This window comes from Mytilus trossulus, chromosome 14, assembly GCF_036588685.1.
Source record: "Mytilus trossulus isolate FHL-02 chromosome 14, PNRI_Mtr1.1.1.hap1, whole genome shotgun sequence".
Lineage (NCBI taxonomy): Eukaryota > Metazoa > Mollusca > Bivalvia > Mytilida > Mytilidae > Mytilus > Mytilus trossulus.
Window position 1 is genome coordinate 47,504,180 of NC_086386.1, and position 16,570 is coordinate 47,520,749.

Here is a 16,570-nt window from a genome sequence, read left to right on the forward strand (position 1 = left end):
CCTATCGTTAATTATCCATTTTTAGATAGTGACGTTCCCTTGTCACCATCTTACTGTCTTTGCATATCTCAACTTGTACGATTCGCTCGTGTATGTAACAATGTTTTAGATTTTAACGAGAGAAATTCCTGTATTACTGAACAATTAAATAATATTATTACACCAGGGTTTTCGATATCACAAACTAGTCAAAACATTTACTAAATTTTGTCATCGGTATGAGGACATCATTCGTTAATATAGCTCAACATGCAGACTTCTTATACGTTCAGGTGTTTCACATGCAATTGTTTATGGAACTATTCTTCATAAAGCACAAAAATGTCAATATTCATCTCAGAAACTAACAAAACCTTCAAATAGACTTATTAAGAAGGGATATAGTTACGATACTGTTGTCAGGTCATTAAAGATTGCATATTTTGGCGTTAATATTGATTCACTAATAGGGTCTTTGCATCTAAACTAAACACATTTATTAAAAAAAAAAACAGTTGGTGGCATAACACGGGTTATGTTCTTCTCATATATGTTATGATGGTATGATACTGAAGGACGCCTCCGGGTGCAGAAACTTCTTGCTACATTGAAGACCTGTTGGTGACCTTCTGCTGTTGTTTTTTTTTGTGGTCGGGTTGTTGTCTCTTTGACACAGTCCCCATTCTCAATTTTATAATATGTAATAATTTCAGCATAGGTGTATAGTAGTCAACATTGATTTATAATCTTCATTACAGTACTATTAAAAAAACCAATGAAACTCAAAAAGCCATATAGGCATACAGATACACATCTGCGTTTTTAAATTTGTAAGTGAGTTATTTTTTTCTGCTTCTTCGTGTTTAAGTGTAGTATCTCCTTCATTTTGAAGATAAGAACATTAGCACACTACCTAATAAGTGCACGCGTCAGACCACCAATTTAATACCCCTTAATGATCAATCAATTTTTCGATTTTCACAGTTTTGGCAGTTTCTCAATATTATACTTTTCTAGACAACAGGTAATATATTCTGAATTGTACACGTACCATCTTTCAATGTGGCATTTTTACTTACTTTTTCGTACTTTATAAAAAAAAATGTATTCGAGCGTCACTGATGAGTCTTTTGTAGACAAAACGCGCGTCTGGCATAAAATTCAATTTCAATTCTGGTATTTTTAGTCAATGTTAAAGAGTCTTGCAGTGAAACACCACCGTCTGACACCAATTTTTACTTAACTAACTCCTGGGTTTCTGGTAATGTTGAATAAGTTGAATACTATTGAGCACATTATTCCTATATAAATCAAAGCCATGGACAGAAATTTTGACTCAATATGGTCAACATATATTTCTTCTAACAAAAGTTTCATTTTTGCAAATATGTAGTTCAGTTTAGACAATGTTTAGTATTGTGTACTGTCCGAAATTAATTTTTGTTAATCGTTGTTGTTCTGTGGTTACCATATCGAGATGTATTGTTATATTACTTATTTGTGTATTTCTCTGTCTCTGGTGTTCTTGCATTTATTTGTACTGTATTCCCGTCATATAATGGTTGCATTTTAGCGGTATATTTAACATTGTCATAAAGAGCGGAGGTTTGGCTAGCAACAAAAACAGATTCAACCCACCATTTTTTCTTAAAATGTTCTGTACAAAATAAGGAAAATGGCAGTTGATATCTAAGAGTTCGTTTCTTTGTATGTATGTTGCATTGTTGTTTGATTTTTTTGCACTTCAGTGTTCCATTTCCATTGTTTCGTTCTCTTCTTCTTATATTAAATGTGTTTCCCTCAGTTTTGGGTTGTAGCCCTGTTTGTATTTACTCAATCGATTTATGATTTTGAACAGGGGTATACTACTGTTGCCTTTATTTATTAAAATAAGCAGATGACCCTGCATTCCAAATATAGAATATTTATTTTATAATCACGACCTGGATGAGTTAAACGGATGGTCTAAAAGAAAATGGTTTGTGGTATCGTAAACATCTTAAGTCCATAACACCGCTAGAGTTCACATCAAATTTCCTCTAAATTCCACAATGTGTCCTATAAAATCCATAAAATGACTTACACTTAAGACAACAAAAACACCGTTTAAGTCCACAATATAAACAAGTTCCACAAAAGGCCACCAAATAACAGCGTTAATTTCAACATTTACTATTTTTTTCCTATTATCAAAAAATAAAGTCGTCTTTTTATCAGTTAGTACACATTTATAGTTGCAGTACAATACAAAGCATGGAGTTTTGTTTTTGTTAGCCATTTTGTATAAGTTTGAATTTTATGTTTGATGAATGTAAACAAGTTCGTGATCTGTAGTTTTTTTCCATTGATTTAATTTTGTATTGTGATGATAAGTATATTAAACAGGCCAATTGGGACAAACATTCAGAAAATTTATATCTAGCCATAGCACATACGTTAGTTGATACTAGTACATAAGCATTACAATATTAATTCGCAGTGTCTGAACGGAACGAGAACTGTCGTTCTTCTGTGGGACACATGATCTATTTTTATTTTAATTTGTGTATGTTTTTATATTTTGACATAGATTAACTAATGTAGAAAAAACGTGAGATGTTATTAATAAAAAAAAAATCATACAAATTGATACTAAAACATATGAAATAATAAATCGATTTTTCTATATTTAATTGAATTGTTATTTAACATAACTTGAAGCAGAGGGACATTGGGTCATGAGGTAACCTATTCTTTCCTCTTGCATGTGTTCCCGACTTTTTTTTATATAGTTAACCATTGCATGCGATATAAAAGTTTAAAAAAAATAGCTGGATATAGTAAAACATCACAAATAAGTAAGAATATGAATAAAAAAATCGTGTGGACTTAAACGGTGTTTATGTAGACTTTAGCTAAATTGGTTAATTGCAGACGGTTGGTCTTTTTTGTGGACTTTAGTAGAGGTCATTTTGTAAACTATATCGGAATGTTTATGGACTTTAGTGGCGTTATGGGGATTAGCTGATATTTGTTATAGACTTAACAGTGTTTTTGGACTTCAGATGAATTGTTGACCTTAACGGTGCCACGGTATTTATGTCTTCTAATCACGATAAAACTAAAAATATGTTATTTTCGAATGTTGACATCCCTGTTATGAATTTTACATTCAATTGTGATGTGAATAAATGTACACATGTCTATTTCTATCTTAAAATAGGTTCGTTACCAGTTTGATACCGATCCAAAATGTTCAATTTATAAAGTAAACGAAAAATTATAATTCATCAAATAATATATATCTTTAAAATTATGCCAACAAACTAAATAAATACAAATGCAATTTATATTCTCTTAATAAACTATTATATCATTTTACTACTCTAATATACACAACTGGCACAAATTTGTCCGGCGTGAGGAACAAACGTTTCCTCCTGTTGCAACTTTGTGCCCTATAAGTTTTACTTCGTAAATTGTGCGGACGCCATCACGAGCTGGTTGATCGTTATGGAATAACCGTTTCACAAATAATATCGAATGTGTTCCTTACGTTGTAACTACAATCCCCTTCTTTGATTAATGTAACCTATCGAATTAGACTATTTGCCGGTTTGTTGTCACATAAGCAACACGACGGGTGCCACATGTATGGTAGGATCTGATTACCCTTCCGTAGCACCTGAGATCACCCCTAGTTTTTGGTGGGGTTCGTGTTGCTTATTCTTTAGTTTTCTCTGTTGTGTCATGTGTTCTATTGTTTGTCTGTTTGTCTTTTTCATTTTTAGCCATGGTGTTGTCCGTTTATTTTCGATTCATGAGTTTGACTGTTCCTCTGGTATCTTTTGTCCCTTTTTTAGCACACTTGTCCAATACAGTATCATAGAGTAAAATCACAAAAATACTGAACTCCATGGAAAATTCAAAACAGATAGTCCCTAAACAAAAACGGTGGACCATTTACAGCTCTAAGCTACCCAAATAGTAACGTGTTTATTAATTTTTACAAGCTCGGCGATAATTTACAACGAACTTGGGTGAGAAACTTTGGCGGAAAGATGGAGAGAAAAGTACTATTAGAATTTTCAATATTATCAAACGTATATCTGGGTACAAATATGTACCCTACAAGTCAATGTTTTAAAAGGCACCGACCTATTATTCATTACACTTTCTTTAAAAGTAGCTAACATAAAAGAGACAACGATCTCAAATATCATGTTTTCGTCCTCTTTAACTTATGACAATCGACATTGAGCAAGGAATAGCCCCTGTTAATATACCAAAATGGTAACCGTACCATTCTTCAAGGGGGTGTTCTACCAAAATGCATCGTTTCTAGTATTAGCGTTTCCTTGGAACACCTCTCATTCTCATCTGACCTGACCCAAAATTTACCAGCCAAATATCAAATTCTTCTCTGTGTTTATTAAAGTACAAAGTAATACAAATACATAAGATAGGGCTTCTGCCGAACTGTTAATAATGTAATCTATTGTATCTATAATACAAGTTGATCACATAATGAACTTTATTTGAATATGGCTGTGAAGTTTGTAATAATAATAAGCTGGAGCAATAACAACTTTAAGCTGCTCAAACTGTAACACCTCTACCTATTTTTACAAGCTCATGGACAATTAAGAAGTGAATTGATTGGGAAACTTTGGCTTACAGATGAGAGAGAGAAGAAAAAAACAAATTTGATGACATTAACAAAAGTTGTATACGGTTGAACGTAGTGAAATAGAGTGAAATTATGTTCTCTTGTCTAATTTATGATGTTTTCCGCCGAACCGAAACTGGATTTTCAGTAATTGAGCACGCTGTCGGTTCTAAAATGCGAATCATTCGACAATTATTCCCCTTCAATTATGACAAAGATGACAGTGCAGTAGATCATGATCACCCCTAGTTTTTGGTAGGGTTCATGTTGCTTATAGTTTTCTATGTTGTGTCATGTGTACTATTGTTTGTCTGTTTGTCTTTTTCTTTTTTAGCCATGACGTTGTCAGTTTAATTTCGATTTATGACTTTGACTGTTCCTCTGGTATAATTTGTCCCTCTTTTCCAACACATCCATTATATAAAAAAGAAGATGTGGTATGATTGCCAATGAGACAACTATCCAAAAAAGACCAAAATGACACAAACATTAACAACTATAGGTCACCGTACGGCTTTCAACAATGAGCAAAGCCCAAACCGCATAGTCAGCTATAAAAGGCCCCGATAAGACAATGTAAAACAATTCAAACGAGAAAACTAACGGCCTTATTTATGTGAAAAAAATGAACGAAAAACAAATAATTAACACATATAAAACAAACGACAACCACTGAATTACAGGCTCCTGACTTGGGACAGGCACATACATCAATAATGTGGCGGGGTTAAACATGTTAGCGGGATCCCAACCCTCCCCCTAACCTAGGACAGTGGTATAACAGTATAACATAAGAAACAAACTATTAAAATTAGTTAAAAAAGACTTAACTCATCAGATAGACACAAAAAAAGTGGACGTGGCAGGGTACTTATACATCCCGACACAAAAAGACACAATAAACAGATCTGAGAGTACTCGCAGTTATCTGACAGCTAGTTCAAAGCCACTAACAACTAATAAAAAATCATGCCTGTAAGACTAAACACTCAATCCGTACACATCCAACATACAATGGATTAAGTGTAAAGACGTCATAAACAGACAGAGAAAAACATGACCTTGTGCAATACTAAGTTACCGGTATCGTCAGAGTGTAGATCCATGAAAATGTATATGTATATAACATACGAGTAATATTTAGTTAGCTTTTAATCTACTGATAACAAAATCAATATTTATACCAATAAAAACAACATTCAATGATCTTTTTACAGTGTTGAATAGGTAACCTTTTAGAGTAAGTTTATTTAAAGGAGCAATAAGTTTACATGGATCATTTCTAAATTTCCGGGCACGGTTAACAACATTTCCGTAAAAATGAGGATGTGCTATCCCGTTTGAAATAAGTTTTCTACAGGTACAACCAAACTTCAAAACCAAATCTTTATATCTATGGAAAAATTAAGGTTTTGAGTAATTTATGGTAACGATATCCCTGGTTTAACAATTTACCATTAATACATAGTTTGCGTTCGTTAAAATCAAAAACGTCACAACAGACACGGGCATAGCGAACAAGTTGTGAAATATAAACACCGTAAGATGGTGCCAAAGGAACATCACAATCTAAAATAGCAAATTCACATCGTACTCTCTTGTGAAACTTTCCAGTCAAAAAGGGATAAGTTTTAGTGTTATTTAATAGATATAGGTCCAATCGAATTTAGTGCTTCTCTTCATAGTTTAACCTCATATAACCTCCTTGGTTTAACTGACGAAGACTTTTTAGCATATGCATCTTATCATGTCATACAGACTCCGATCTAGACGAAGATGAACGAACTATGTTTCAAAAGGCCTGCATCACAAACATATACTCTATACTGGATGTGTGCGACTTGAAATGGAAGTATGGAACAATTTCTACATATTTAAAAGATTCAACTTTGTGAACATTGCTACTTTCTTAGACTGATGAACGTTTAATTTTCTTCTCTTGTTACGCATTCTTCATGTTTATGTATTTTTGTTAAGGTTATTTTTTTGATATATTGTTTGTAAATATACTGTCCTATTTTCCAACTTAACTTCAACTATCGATCTGACTTATGCTCTTCATTATTTGAGGAAATAAAAGACAGATATATGGAACGCTATGTTAATGCAGAACAAAAAAAACCAACACATTGTTATTTATGATGGCATCATGATGTTAAAACATATCATGTCTAAAATGTAAGCAAGTCAAAACATTAGTTATCTGGTACACTTTAACTGATAAAGGCTATCACAAATCAAATACAATAATTGAATCTCTGTTTATTTTTTATTCCATGGAAATATCATAATAGTATATTCTTAAAACAATACAGTTCAAAACAGTTTCATCACAGTTATTTGTTTTGGGGGTAATAAAAATACCTTTAAAATGTTTTGAACATTTCGGACCTTGTAGGTGGCGAACCTAATAACACTCAGGAGGTCTTCAAAAAATGTATTCGTGGAGTAGATAAGCTGGTAACATTTATCCGATCTCGTCATGATCTCGTTCTTGTACTCCGAAGTTTGGTATGTTAAAGTGGTCTAGTAGACTGGTAATCCTTGGATAATCTCCTGCACCACTACCTAAAGCAAATAAAAACACAATGATGTTAACGAAGATGCAAGTTTTGGTATGGAATGTCAGTTCAAGCGTGCTAGATTACAAATCAGCTTTACACACTATTTACATATTTTTTTATGAAGATAAGACAAGAAGATGCATTATGATTGCTAATGAGACAACTCTCCATCAGACAACAAATGGCGTAGAAGGTTTATAGCAACTGTAGGTAGCAGTAATGGCATTAAACAATGAGCTAAACTCATACTGCATAACAAGCTATAAAAGACGCTAAAATGACAAATGAAAACAATTCAAACGAGATATTTTTTGGTCTACATTTACTTCTCAGGTTTTTCAATTCTGACGGTTCGATTTCGGACAAGAGGTTAATTTATACTGGAAAATGTAAAAATTTCACACTTCCATTTTAAATTAAAAAACAACAAGAATGTGTCCATAGTACACGGATGCCTCACTAGCACTATCATTTTACATGTTCACTGGACCATGAAATTGGGGTCAATATTTTAATTTGACATTTAAATTAGAAAGATCATATCATAGTTAACATGTGTACTAAGTTTCAAATTGATTGGACTTCAACTTCATCAAAAACTACCTAGACCAAAAACTTTAAACTGAAGCGGGACGAACGAACGGACGAATGGTCGAATGAACGAACAAATGAACGGACGAACGGAGGCACAGACCAGAAAACATAATGCCCCTCTACTATCGTAGGTGGGGCATAACAAGAAATAAACTGCATTTGATCATTTGTTACATTATGTTTATAAAGCATAGTTGAGTAAAACTGACTGTAGATTTTTTAATAAAATGTCAGAATAAATGTATAAATCTGTTCTTCGGATACTTTTTGATGTTCTCAACATGTACTTGTTTTACAGATGTGATGAATGTTTTACTTGAACCTTAACACAAATGATAAATGAACTAAACTGATTTAGAAAGAAAAAAATAAAATATCGTTTTTTTGGAGATTTATATCTAAATGTACAACTACGAAAATTAACAAATACAACGGGAAGATTGATCAGCTGTTTTATAAAACGAAATAATCTAACTAGTACATGTATTAGTTTACCAGTATTTCCAGGCAATTCATCCTTAAAGTTCATTTAACAGTTATTGATAACAAACACATTTAATCTCTTCCAAGTAATCTTTCATAAAAAAAACTAGTAATAAGTTGTTTAGTGATACAAAATTTACCAGTAGCTTCTATGACTACAAAGTAATAAGAAGTAGAATGATATCCAATGAGACCGCTATATCACAGAGTCCAAATGAACAATAGGTGATCGTACGTCCTTCAACAATGAAGAAAATCCATACTGTATGTCACCTTTAAAAGGATCCGACAAGATATGATAGAGATTTTCACCTTGTGTGTCTGACACGTTCAATACCATACAAAAACTTACCAATCATTTAAAACAAGCTTACCATATTTTTCACAATTTGCAATCCCCTGTCTGAAGTAATACCAAAACCTTGATCTTTGGATCCACGACACGCTCATTTTTGTAAAAGATTTTTTAGACACTCTTTTTATACATCTGGCTTCAAAATCGTTCCATCCAATTCTAACTCTCCTCACTGTGAAGCCGACTGGGAACCTGCTTGTCTCAGATCGACTGGATTTGACCTCGCCGTCGATTAATATCTTCAGTTCAAATCTATCTACATAGTACACTTTGTCTACTACATAGACGTATACGTCGTCAAAGATGGAGTCTTCTGTAAAAAAAACTAACATGATTGTTCAACAGAATAAAAATTGTTGCTTATTTACATGCGCCATTTTTTGTTTGTATCAATGCGTTGCAACCCGTACTCTGGTGATCTCAAAACAGTGTCTTGTTCAAAGTTTGAATCATGCACAGCTTAACTAAGTTGCTTTGGTGATCATATATATATATATATATAGTCCAATCTTTGAATTGGCACGAGAAACATCAGCGAAAGGTTCAAAGGGATATTCAAGCTCAGAAGTCAAGACAAATTGACAATACCATAGGGGAAAACAAAACAAAAAACGACGAAAAGACAAACAACAGTACACAAAACACAACATGGTAAACTAATAAAGATTGAGCAAAACAAACCCGAACAAAAACTGGGAGTGATCTCAGGTGATCCGGAAGAATAGTTATAAATAGATTTTCAGATAACTGTGAGTACTCTCAGATCTGTTCATTGTGTCTTTTTGTGTCAGGATGTTAAGTACACGGCCACGTCCACTTGTAATTTTGTCAATCTGATGAGTTAAGCCTTTTTCAACTGATTTTTATAGTTCTTTCTTATGTTGTACTGTGTTACCACTGTCCCAGGTTAGGGGGTGGGGGGGATCCCGCTAACATGTTTAAGCCCGCCACATTATTAATGTATGTGCCTGTCACAAGTCAGGAGCCTGTAATTCAGTGGTTGTCGTTTGTTTATGTGTTACATATTTGTTTTTTTCTTTCATTTTTTTACATAAATAAGGCCGTTAGTTTTCTCCTTTGAATTGTTTTACATTGTATTGTCGGGGCCTTTTATAGCTGACTATGCAGTATGGACTTTGCTCATTGTTGAAGACTGTACGGTGACCTATAGTTGTTCATGTTTGTGTCATTTTGGTCTTTTGTGGATAGTTGTCTCATTGGCAATCATACCACATCTTCTTTTTTTTATATGCTCAATATATTATATTCGATTTTCAAAATGTCTTGTTAAAATACTAGATATTTAAACAACGAATCATTGCATTAAATAATAAAAGAACGGATCATTGTATTGAAAAAAAAGGGGGATCACTGTACTAAATAATAAAACAAACGGACCATTACACTCAATAATGCAATGTATATAAAAAAACGGATCACTGCACTAAATAATCAAACAACGAACCTTAACAATGAATAATCATATAACGGATCATTACACTAAATAATCAAACAAAGAATCACTGCACCAACTAATCAAACAAAGGATCCTTGCAATAGATTACCAAACAACGGATCATTGCAATAGATTACCAAACAACGGATCATTGCAATTGATAATCAAACAACGGATCATTGCAATAGATAATTAAACAACGGATCATTGCACTAGATAATGAAACAACGGATCATTGCACTAGATAATCAAACAACGGATCATTGCACTAGATAATCAAACAACGGATCATTGCAATAGATAATCAAACAACGGATCATTGCAATAGATAATCAAACAACGGATCATTGCAATAGATAATCAAACAACGGATCATTGCACTAGATAATCAAACAACGGACCATTGCACTAGATAATCAAACAACGGACCATTGCACTAGCTAATCAAACAACGGATCATTGCAATAGATAATCAAACAACGGATCATTGCAAAAGATAATCAAACGACGGATCATTGCACTAAGTCTTCAAACAACGGATCATTGCACTAGATAATTAAACAACGGATCATTGCACTAGCTTATCAAACAAAGGATCATTGCACTAAGTATTCAAAAAACGAATCATTGCACTAGATACTCAAACAACGGATCATTACACTGAAAATTAAACAACGGCACATCACACTTAATAATCAATATACAGAAGCAACATAAAACCCTACATTAGTTGTAAAGAAGAAACATACCGAATAGTTCCATGTTGATGATTCTGTTTTTCATATCTTGAACATCTTTCAACTGTTTTACTGTTTTTCCAAACGCATCTATGATGATCTTTTTTTCTTTTCCATTTTCCCGCGGTTTTAATGAACTCTCATGATGAAACCGAAAGTTTGGATCTTCATCGCATATTTCTGTTTCCATCGATTTAACTTGTTCTGCGCCTGCCCATCGGGGATAGAAATCCCAAATGAGTTCCGAAGCTATTGCAGGCGTTGACTCTCTTTTCATCCATTCTTTAAATGTTCGGTCGAGATGAAAGATCAGTAATCCCGGTTCGCATGGTGCATCGAGGAACGACAAGAAAGGGTTTGCAATTATTTCATTTCCTGTCAAAGTATAGAAATAATGTTACATAAAAAGGCCGGATCATTGGGAATGCGATAAAGTTTAAGTGCGCATGCTTGGAGAAAAATCTAAGTTTTTCTAGAAGATTTTAACGTTTGCATTATCTTTTCATTTTTATTTTAAATCTAGAATTACTTAGTATAGTGAACATCCAATTGAATACACATCAAATATTTTAGTAGTTATTTAATAGTATCCAGCAGATGCTTTTCCTTTTATTAAAAAATATGAATTGGCTTTTACAAAGTTATTTTGCGTGGTTCCTTACCTGAAAGAAAAACAAATTTAAGTTTGATTCGCAATACATGTATATAGTACCCAAGTTCATACGTTCATGAAGGATCACCCCAATTTACAAATTCAATAATATCTTAGATTTGAAATTTGGACTCAAAATATAGAAATTCGCAATTCGAATTCGTAATCTTTAATTCAAAATTTGAGATTTATAATTAAATATTTAAAGTAACAAGTTCATTTTAGGATGTGAAATAACATTAACGGTACCATTTTGTCTGCACCATATGCGCATTTCGACAATACTTGTCTCTTTCGAGGTAAAACAAAATCAACTGAAATGTAACTAGAGAGTGACCAAGTCCATGGATTATCCAATTGAGTGAATATAAGCAATTATAGTCTACCATACGGCTTTCAATAATGAGAAAACCAATACCGTTAAGTTGGCTATTAAAAGGCCCCCACAAGAAAAGTATGGAACAATCCAGTTGAGATGACTAACGGCCTAATTTGTAACAAAATGATGTACACCAAAGTGGTGTAACGGTACAACATAAGAACATAATATGAGTTTCATTTTGCTGTTATGTACTTCTCAATGTTTTCTGAATCTTTGGTTAAACAAAGTTTTGACTTTCCTCATCCAAGTGAAGGTATTGAAAAGTGCTTTCATTGTTACAGTAGTAAAAGCTGATTCGGTATGTGTTATCAGATTGAGAGCATCAGTTTATTAATAATTTACGAAATTATATGTCATCGACTTTAAAGCTTTTTATTTATACACAAAGCAGTTTTAATTGCAATATTCGGATACATCGAATTTCGTATCTCGAATTTTGAAGTCCGAATATGTATTTGAAAATTCGCTTTTAAAATTGTGATCATTAGATCTCAAATTTGAATTATCGACTGATGCATCTGTTGAATAACAACACAGTAGTTTATAATGGAACATTAACTTTTTAAATTTACTCACCGGCTACTGCTTTGGAAACTTTGTCAGAGATGCTATTCCAGGCATTTTGTTCTATATGATTTCCTGATAATTGCTTATAGGTTTTCCATGTCATGCCACCATGACTTACACCAAGTACATTGGTAAATATATTGGGAATGTGTTCAGAAATAATAGGTCTAGCTAATGAATATCGCCAGAGTTCTCTAAACGACATTACTTGTGCACTAACGACAGTCACATAAAATTTTCTCGGGAACGTCATAGAATAGACATAGAAACGTTAGTAGTATACCAACGTCACAAACATACTTGACAACGTTGGTGATTCCTTCAATACTACACGGAAGAATCGAATGGCTTGAAATGGATTCAAAGTTGTACAAAAGTATTACGGAATGCGATGCCAGGGCAGTCTGGCCTATGGTTAGAAATATTGTGGCAGCTCAACTTATGGGTAAGAAACGCAAAAATACACATTTTTTATTAATATTTACTGCATTTTTAAAAAAACAAGTGATGGGAAATTTTCGTTGTATAAAATTTTCATCCCGTGCATTTTTTATTTGTTACAAATTTTATGGTTTTGCTGTTGTTATTATAAATAGTATCCTTAATGTTTTTATGTACTAACATGTGCTATTAAATTTTCTAATCTTTAAATTTTTTAAAACTATACATGGACTTGAAGATATTAATCGTTTTAATAATTGTATTATACTATACGCGTTCGCCGACCGAAAATGAATTTCCACACATGAGTCATTTCATTTTTAAGCGTTATTTTGCTTTGTTTTAGTATATTACATTGTTAATTCTGACAGAATCATTTAACAGTCTTATTCTTGTCTCTGAAAGACATAAACGGAATTTCATTTCTTTTAAACATATAAAAAGGCATTATGTTAACGATAGAGATGACAAACCCAATTGTTTTTAAAAGAAATATATTATAAAACATGTGTGATTGATGTTTTTATACAAACAAATGTTGCTGCGATATAACTAAGGTAATGTATACCAGAGAATTTATACTGAATGTATATTTTGAAATACTAAGGCTTTTCTACCTCAGGCATAGATTAACTTAGCTGTATTTGGCAAAACTTTTAGGAATCTTGGTTCTCAATGCTCTTCAACTTCGTACTTTATTTGGCATTTTAAACTGTTTTGGATTCGAGCGTCACTGATGAGTCTTTAGTAGACGAAACGGGCTTCTGGCGTATATACTAAATTTATTCCTGGTATCTATGATGAGATTATTTCCTATGGAAATGATCAGTGTTGGATAAATCTATTTTGGAACAATCAATGTATTTGATTAGAAACATATATATGGTTTGCCCCCCTTTTAATCCTGGATTGGAAACCCCTCCCTTTTAAAAAATAGCTGGATTAGCCTCTGATGATGTATATGGAACAACAAAAGACAAAATCTTGTCCTTTTTGCAGACACTTGCATTTACTTCATAAACTGTGATGAAAGATATTTCATACATTTACAACCTTTAAAAAAACACACACGTCGAAGTGTTAAAAGACGGTTTCATGTATAGATATATGAACTTTTTAAAAGTTTAAATAAGAGAATAGAGAGATATTATTACTGCTAAAAGTATTGGAGTGTATCAGTGCTACAAGAAAAGAACAAAAAAGTAATATCCTGGCTGGTTTGCTAGATTATTATTTTTTTCTTTCTCGAGCTGTTGGTTTGCTGTCTCAGCTATCACCAGTTACCTCCTCTCAGCTATAGCCATAGGACACTACACGGACTTCAACAACGTGCAAAGCCTTATTTTATATAACATATATTTTTTGCTGGTATTTAATATAAATATTTTTCAAACAATTTCATATAGGACCTGGAGTAATTCCTATACCGTATTTGATGGATGCACAGTATTACGATCATGGTTCTATAATAGTCAAAGAATCACTTTCTAAAATGGAAAGACTGAAAGGTGTAAGACCCGGAATTATAACAATTGGAAGGCTTAAAGATTTTATTGACGACCCAAAAGATACAAATCTCAAGGAATGGCCCAAAACAAAGAAGGCCTCAGATCGAATGAATCCAACGTTTACATTCGAGGAGACAGCTTTAAAAAATAAGCTACGTAAAACTGTGACAGTTGAGATAGATGCATGTGAACGATACACCATGGAGAACATCCCTGGAGAGGATGATGTCACGGTTGGATTGGATGAAAGAGGTTAGTAAATAAATCGGGCAAGGATTCAATTAAGGTATAGGCACTACAAGAAGACGTAAGTTTTAAAAATATAGCCATAGGCGTGTGGAGCAGGCACCCATTTCTTTTTTAAAGGTAGATGGAAGCGGTTGGTTAACTTAAAAAGATAAAGAATATGTTTGTTTTTTTCAATAGTTTAACGTTGTTTCCAACAGAAATAAGAGGAGTATTCTTATATAGTTGTTTTACAAATGTTCAGTTAAGAGCACTAACACATTTAATAATATCACTAATAGTGTATTACGATACTAAAAATGTGTCTAATTTTTTTATATATATGTACTTTCTTTTACAGAACTAAAGATCAGAGATAAAAACACGTGTTATATTTAACTGAACTTTTATTTAGATTCTTCTGGTCATACCAAGGTTCATACGGTGTATTTTTCGAAAATTCGAAACAAATTTTTTTTAATTTCATTTTATGTCTGCATCTATGATTTGATCTGACAACTAAAATATAACTGTGCTTAGATTATTGTTAAGGGACTTAATATGTGATTTTGGGGTTTGGGGGACAAAATATAAGTTAAACATTCTTTCTTAATTCTATCTATTTTCCATGGGAAGGAAGGTGAATGCTGTGATCCTTTTTGTCATGAACTGTATAAGTTCCTTTCAAATGAAACAAATATTTTGTAATAATTATTACAGAATTTCTACCTAACGGATTAAAGGTTTTAGAATATTTGATCCAACAGTATTAGTTCACATCTTAGATTCTTGTACTATAATATTCAAGTATAGTTGATATTCAAGTATTTTTTGTTATTCAACTATTGTTTAATTATTTATTCAGCTATTTATTTGTTATTCAAGTTTCTTTTAGTGTTTAAACAATTGTTTGCTTTTCCAGTTATTCCAGTTATTCAAGTTTTGATTCTTATTCAAATATAATTGTTTAGCATTCAAGTATTGTTTAGCATTCAAATGTTGTTTGATATTCAAATGTTGGTTAATATTCAAGTATTGTTTAAAATTCAAGTATTGTTTGTTATTCGAGTATGGTTTGTTATTCAAGTATTATTTGTTGTATTATTTGTTGTATTATTTTAGGATTTCAGTATGTAAACAAGATATATCTGGTATACGAGGTATGCTATGCAGACAAAATAGCAGTGACCGTCGGAATAGGTAATGAAACGGACAGAGTAGAAATAGATCAACGAGTTCCTATTGGTTTCAAAATGCGAAAATACAAACTTAAAGAAAATGGCGCACTCGGAAAGCCTAAAGACCAACCAAATAAGTCGAAGTTTCAATGGATAAAACGAGCCCACTTTCGGAATCCAATGGACGATTTACCTGATATACCCGATGAGTGATCATTTTTTTTTTGTAAAAGATATATATTAGATTCAAATGATTAATGATTTGTATCTGACTTTTTTTCTTGTATGCTTTTATGTCTTAGCAAATTAAAGTTACCTGAGCATGCTGTTACGCAAACTCTATTTTTCCATAACTCATTCTTCTTAATGTTAATTTATCTGTTTTATCCATACTTTTGTATATAATAATAAATTGTAATTACCAAATAAATGAATACGCAATATGGAAAGTGTTTCATCATTTACACAGTACATACGCATTCTAAAAAATAACCATAGATTTGTCATCGAATTTGTACTAGCAGCACACAAACTGATGACGCATGTTTGGTAGAATCTGCATGCTTTCACTCACAGGTTTTGGTCGGGTTCATGTTGGTCGGTCTTTAGCTTTCTATTTTACGTTCTGCTTGTCTCTTGATCTTATTTGTTAATGTCATTTTACTTTCAACTTATGAGGTTAAGTGGATAATATTTTAAAAAAAATAAAGAAATCTTTGAGTTCTTGATACTTTTTTTGAAATGGTTAACATGATCTACTCTTGTTTAAATAGTGACGAATTTCATTAGAGTCCGTTACAG

At 32.5% G+C, this 16,570-nt stretch overlaps 2 protein-coding genes across 2 annotated transcripts; one reads left to right on the forward strand and one right to left on the reverse strand.

The window, feature by feature from the left end:
• Positions 1 to 7,094: 7,094 nt before the first annotated feature.
• LOC134696355 (uncharacterized) lies at positions 7,095 to 12,674 on the reverse strand. Its single transcript, XM_063558083.1, has 4 exons — positions 12,427 to 12,674; positions 10,829 to 11,191; positions 8,643 to 8,936; positions 7,095 to 7,195 (listed from the first exon to the last, which is right to left on the reverse strand). The coding sequence occupies exons 1-4, from the start codon at positions 12,668 to 12,670 to the stop codon at positions 7,095 to 7,097; spliced, it is 1,002 nt and encodes a 333-aa protein (XP_063414153.1). The 5' UTR covers positions 12,671 to 12,674.
• Positions 12,675 to 12,697: 23 nt separating this feature from the next.
• LOC134696356 (uncharacterized) lies at positions 12,698 to 16,212 on the forward strand. Its single transcript, XM_063558084.1, has 3 exons — positions 12,698 to 12,862; positions 14,265 to 14,618; positions 15,714 to 16,212. Exons 1-3 carry the CDS (start codon positions 12,772 to 12,774, stop codon positions 15,980 to 15,982), a joined length of 714 nt encoding a protein of 237 aa, XP_063414154.1. The 5' UTR covers positions 12,698 to 12,771; the 3' UTR covers positions 15,983 to 16,212.
• Positions 16,213 to 16,570: the final 358 nt, after the last annotated feature.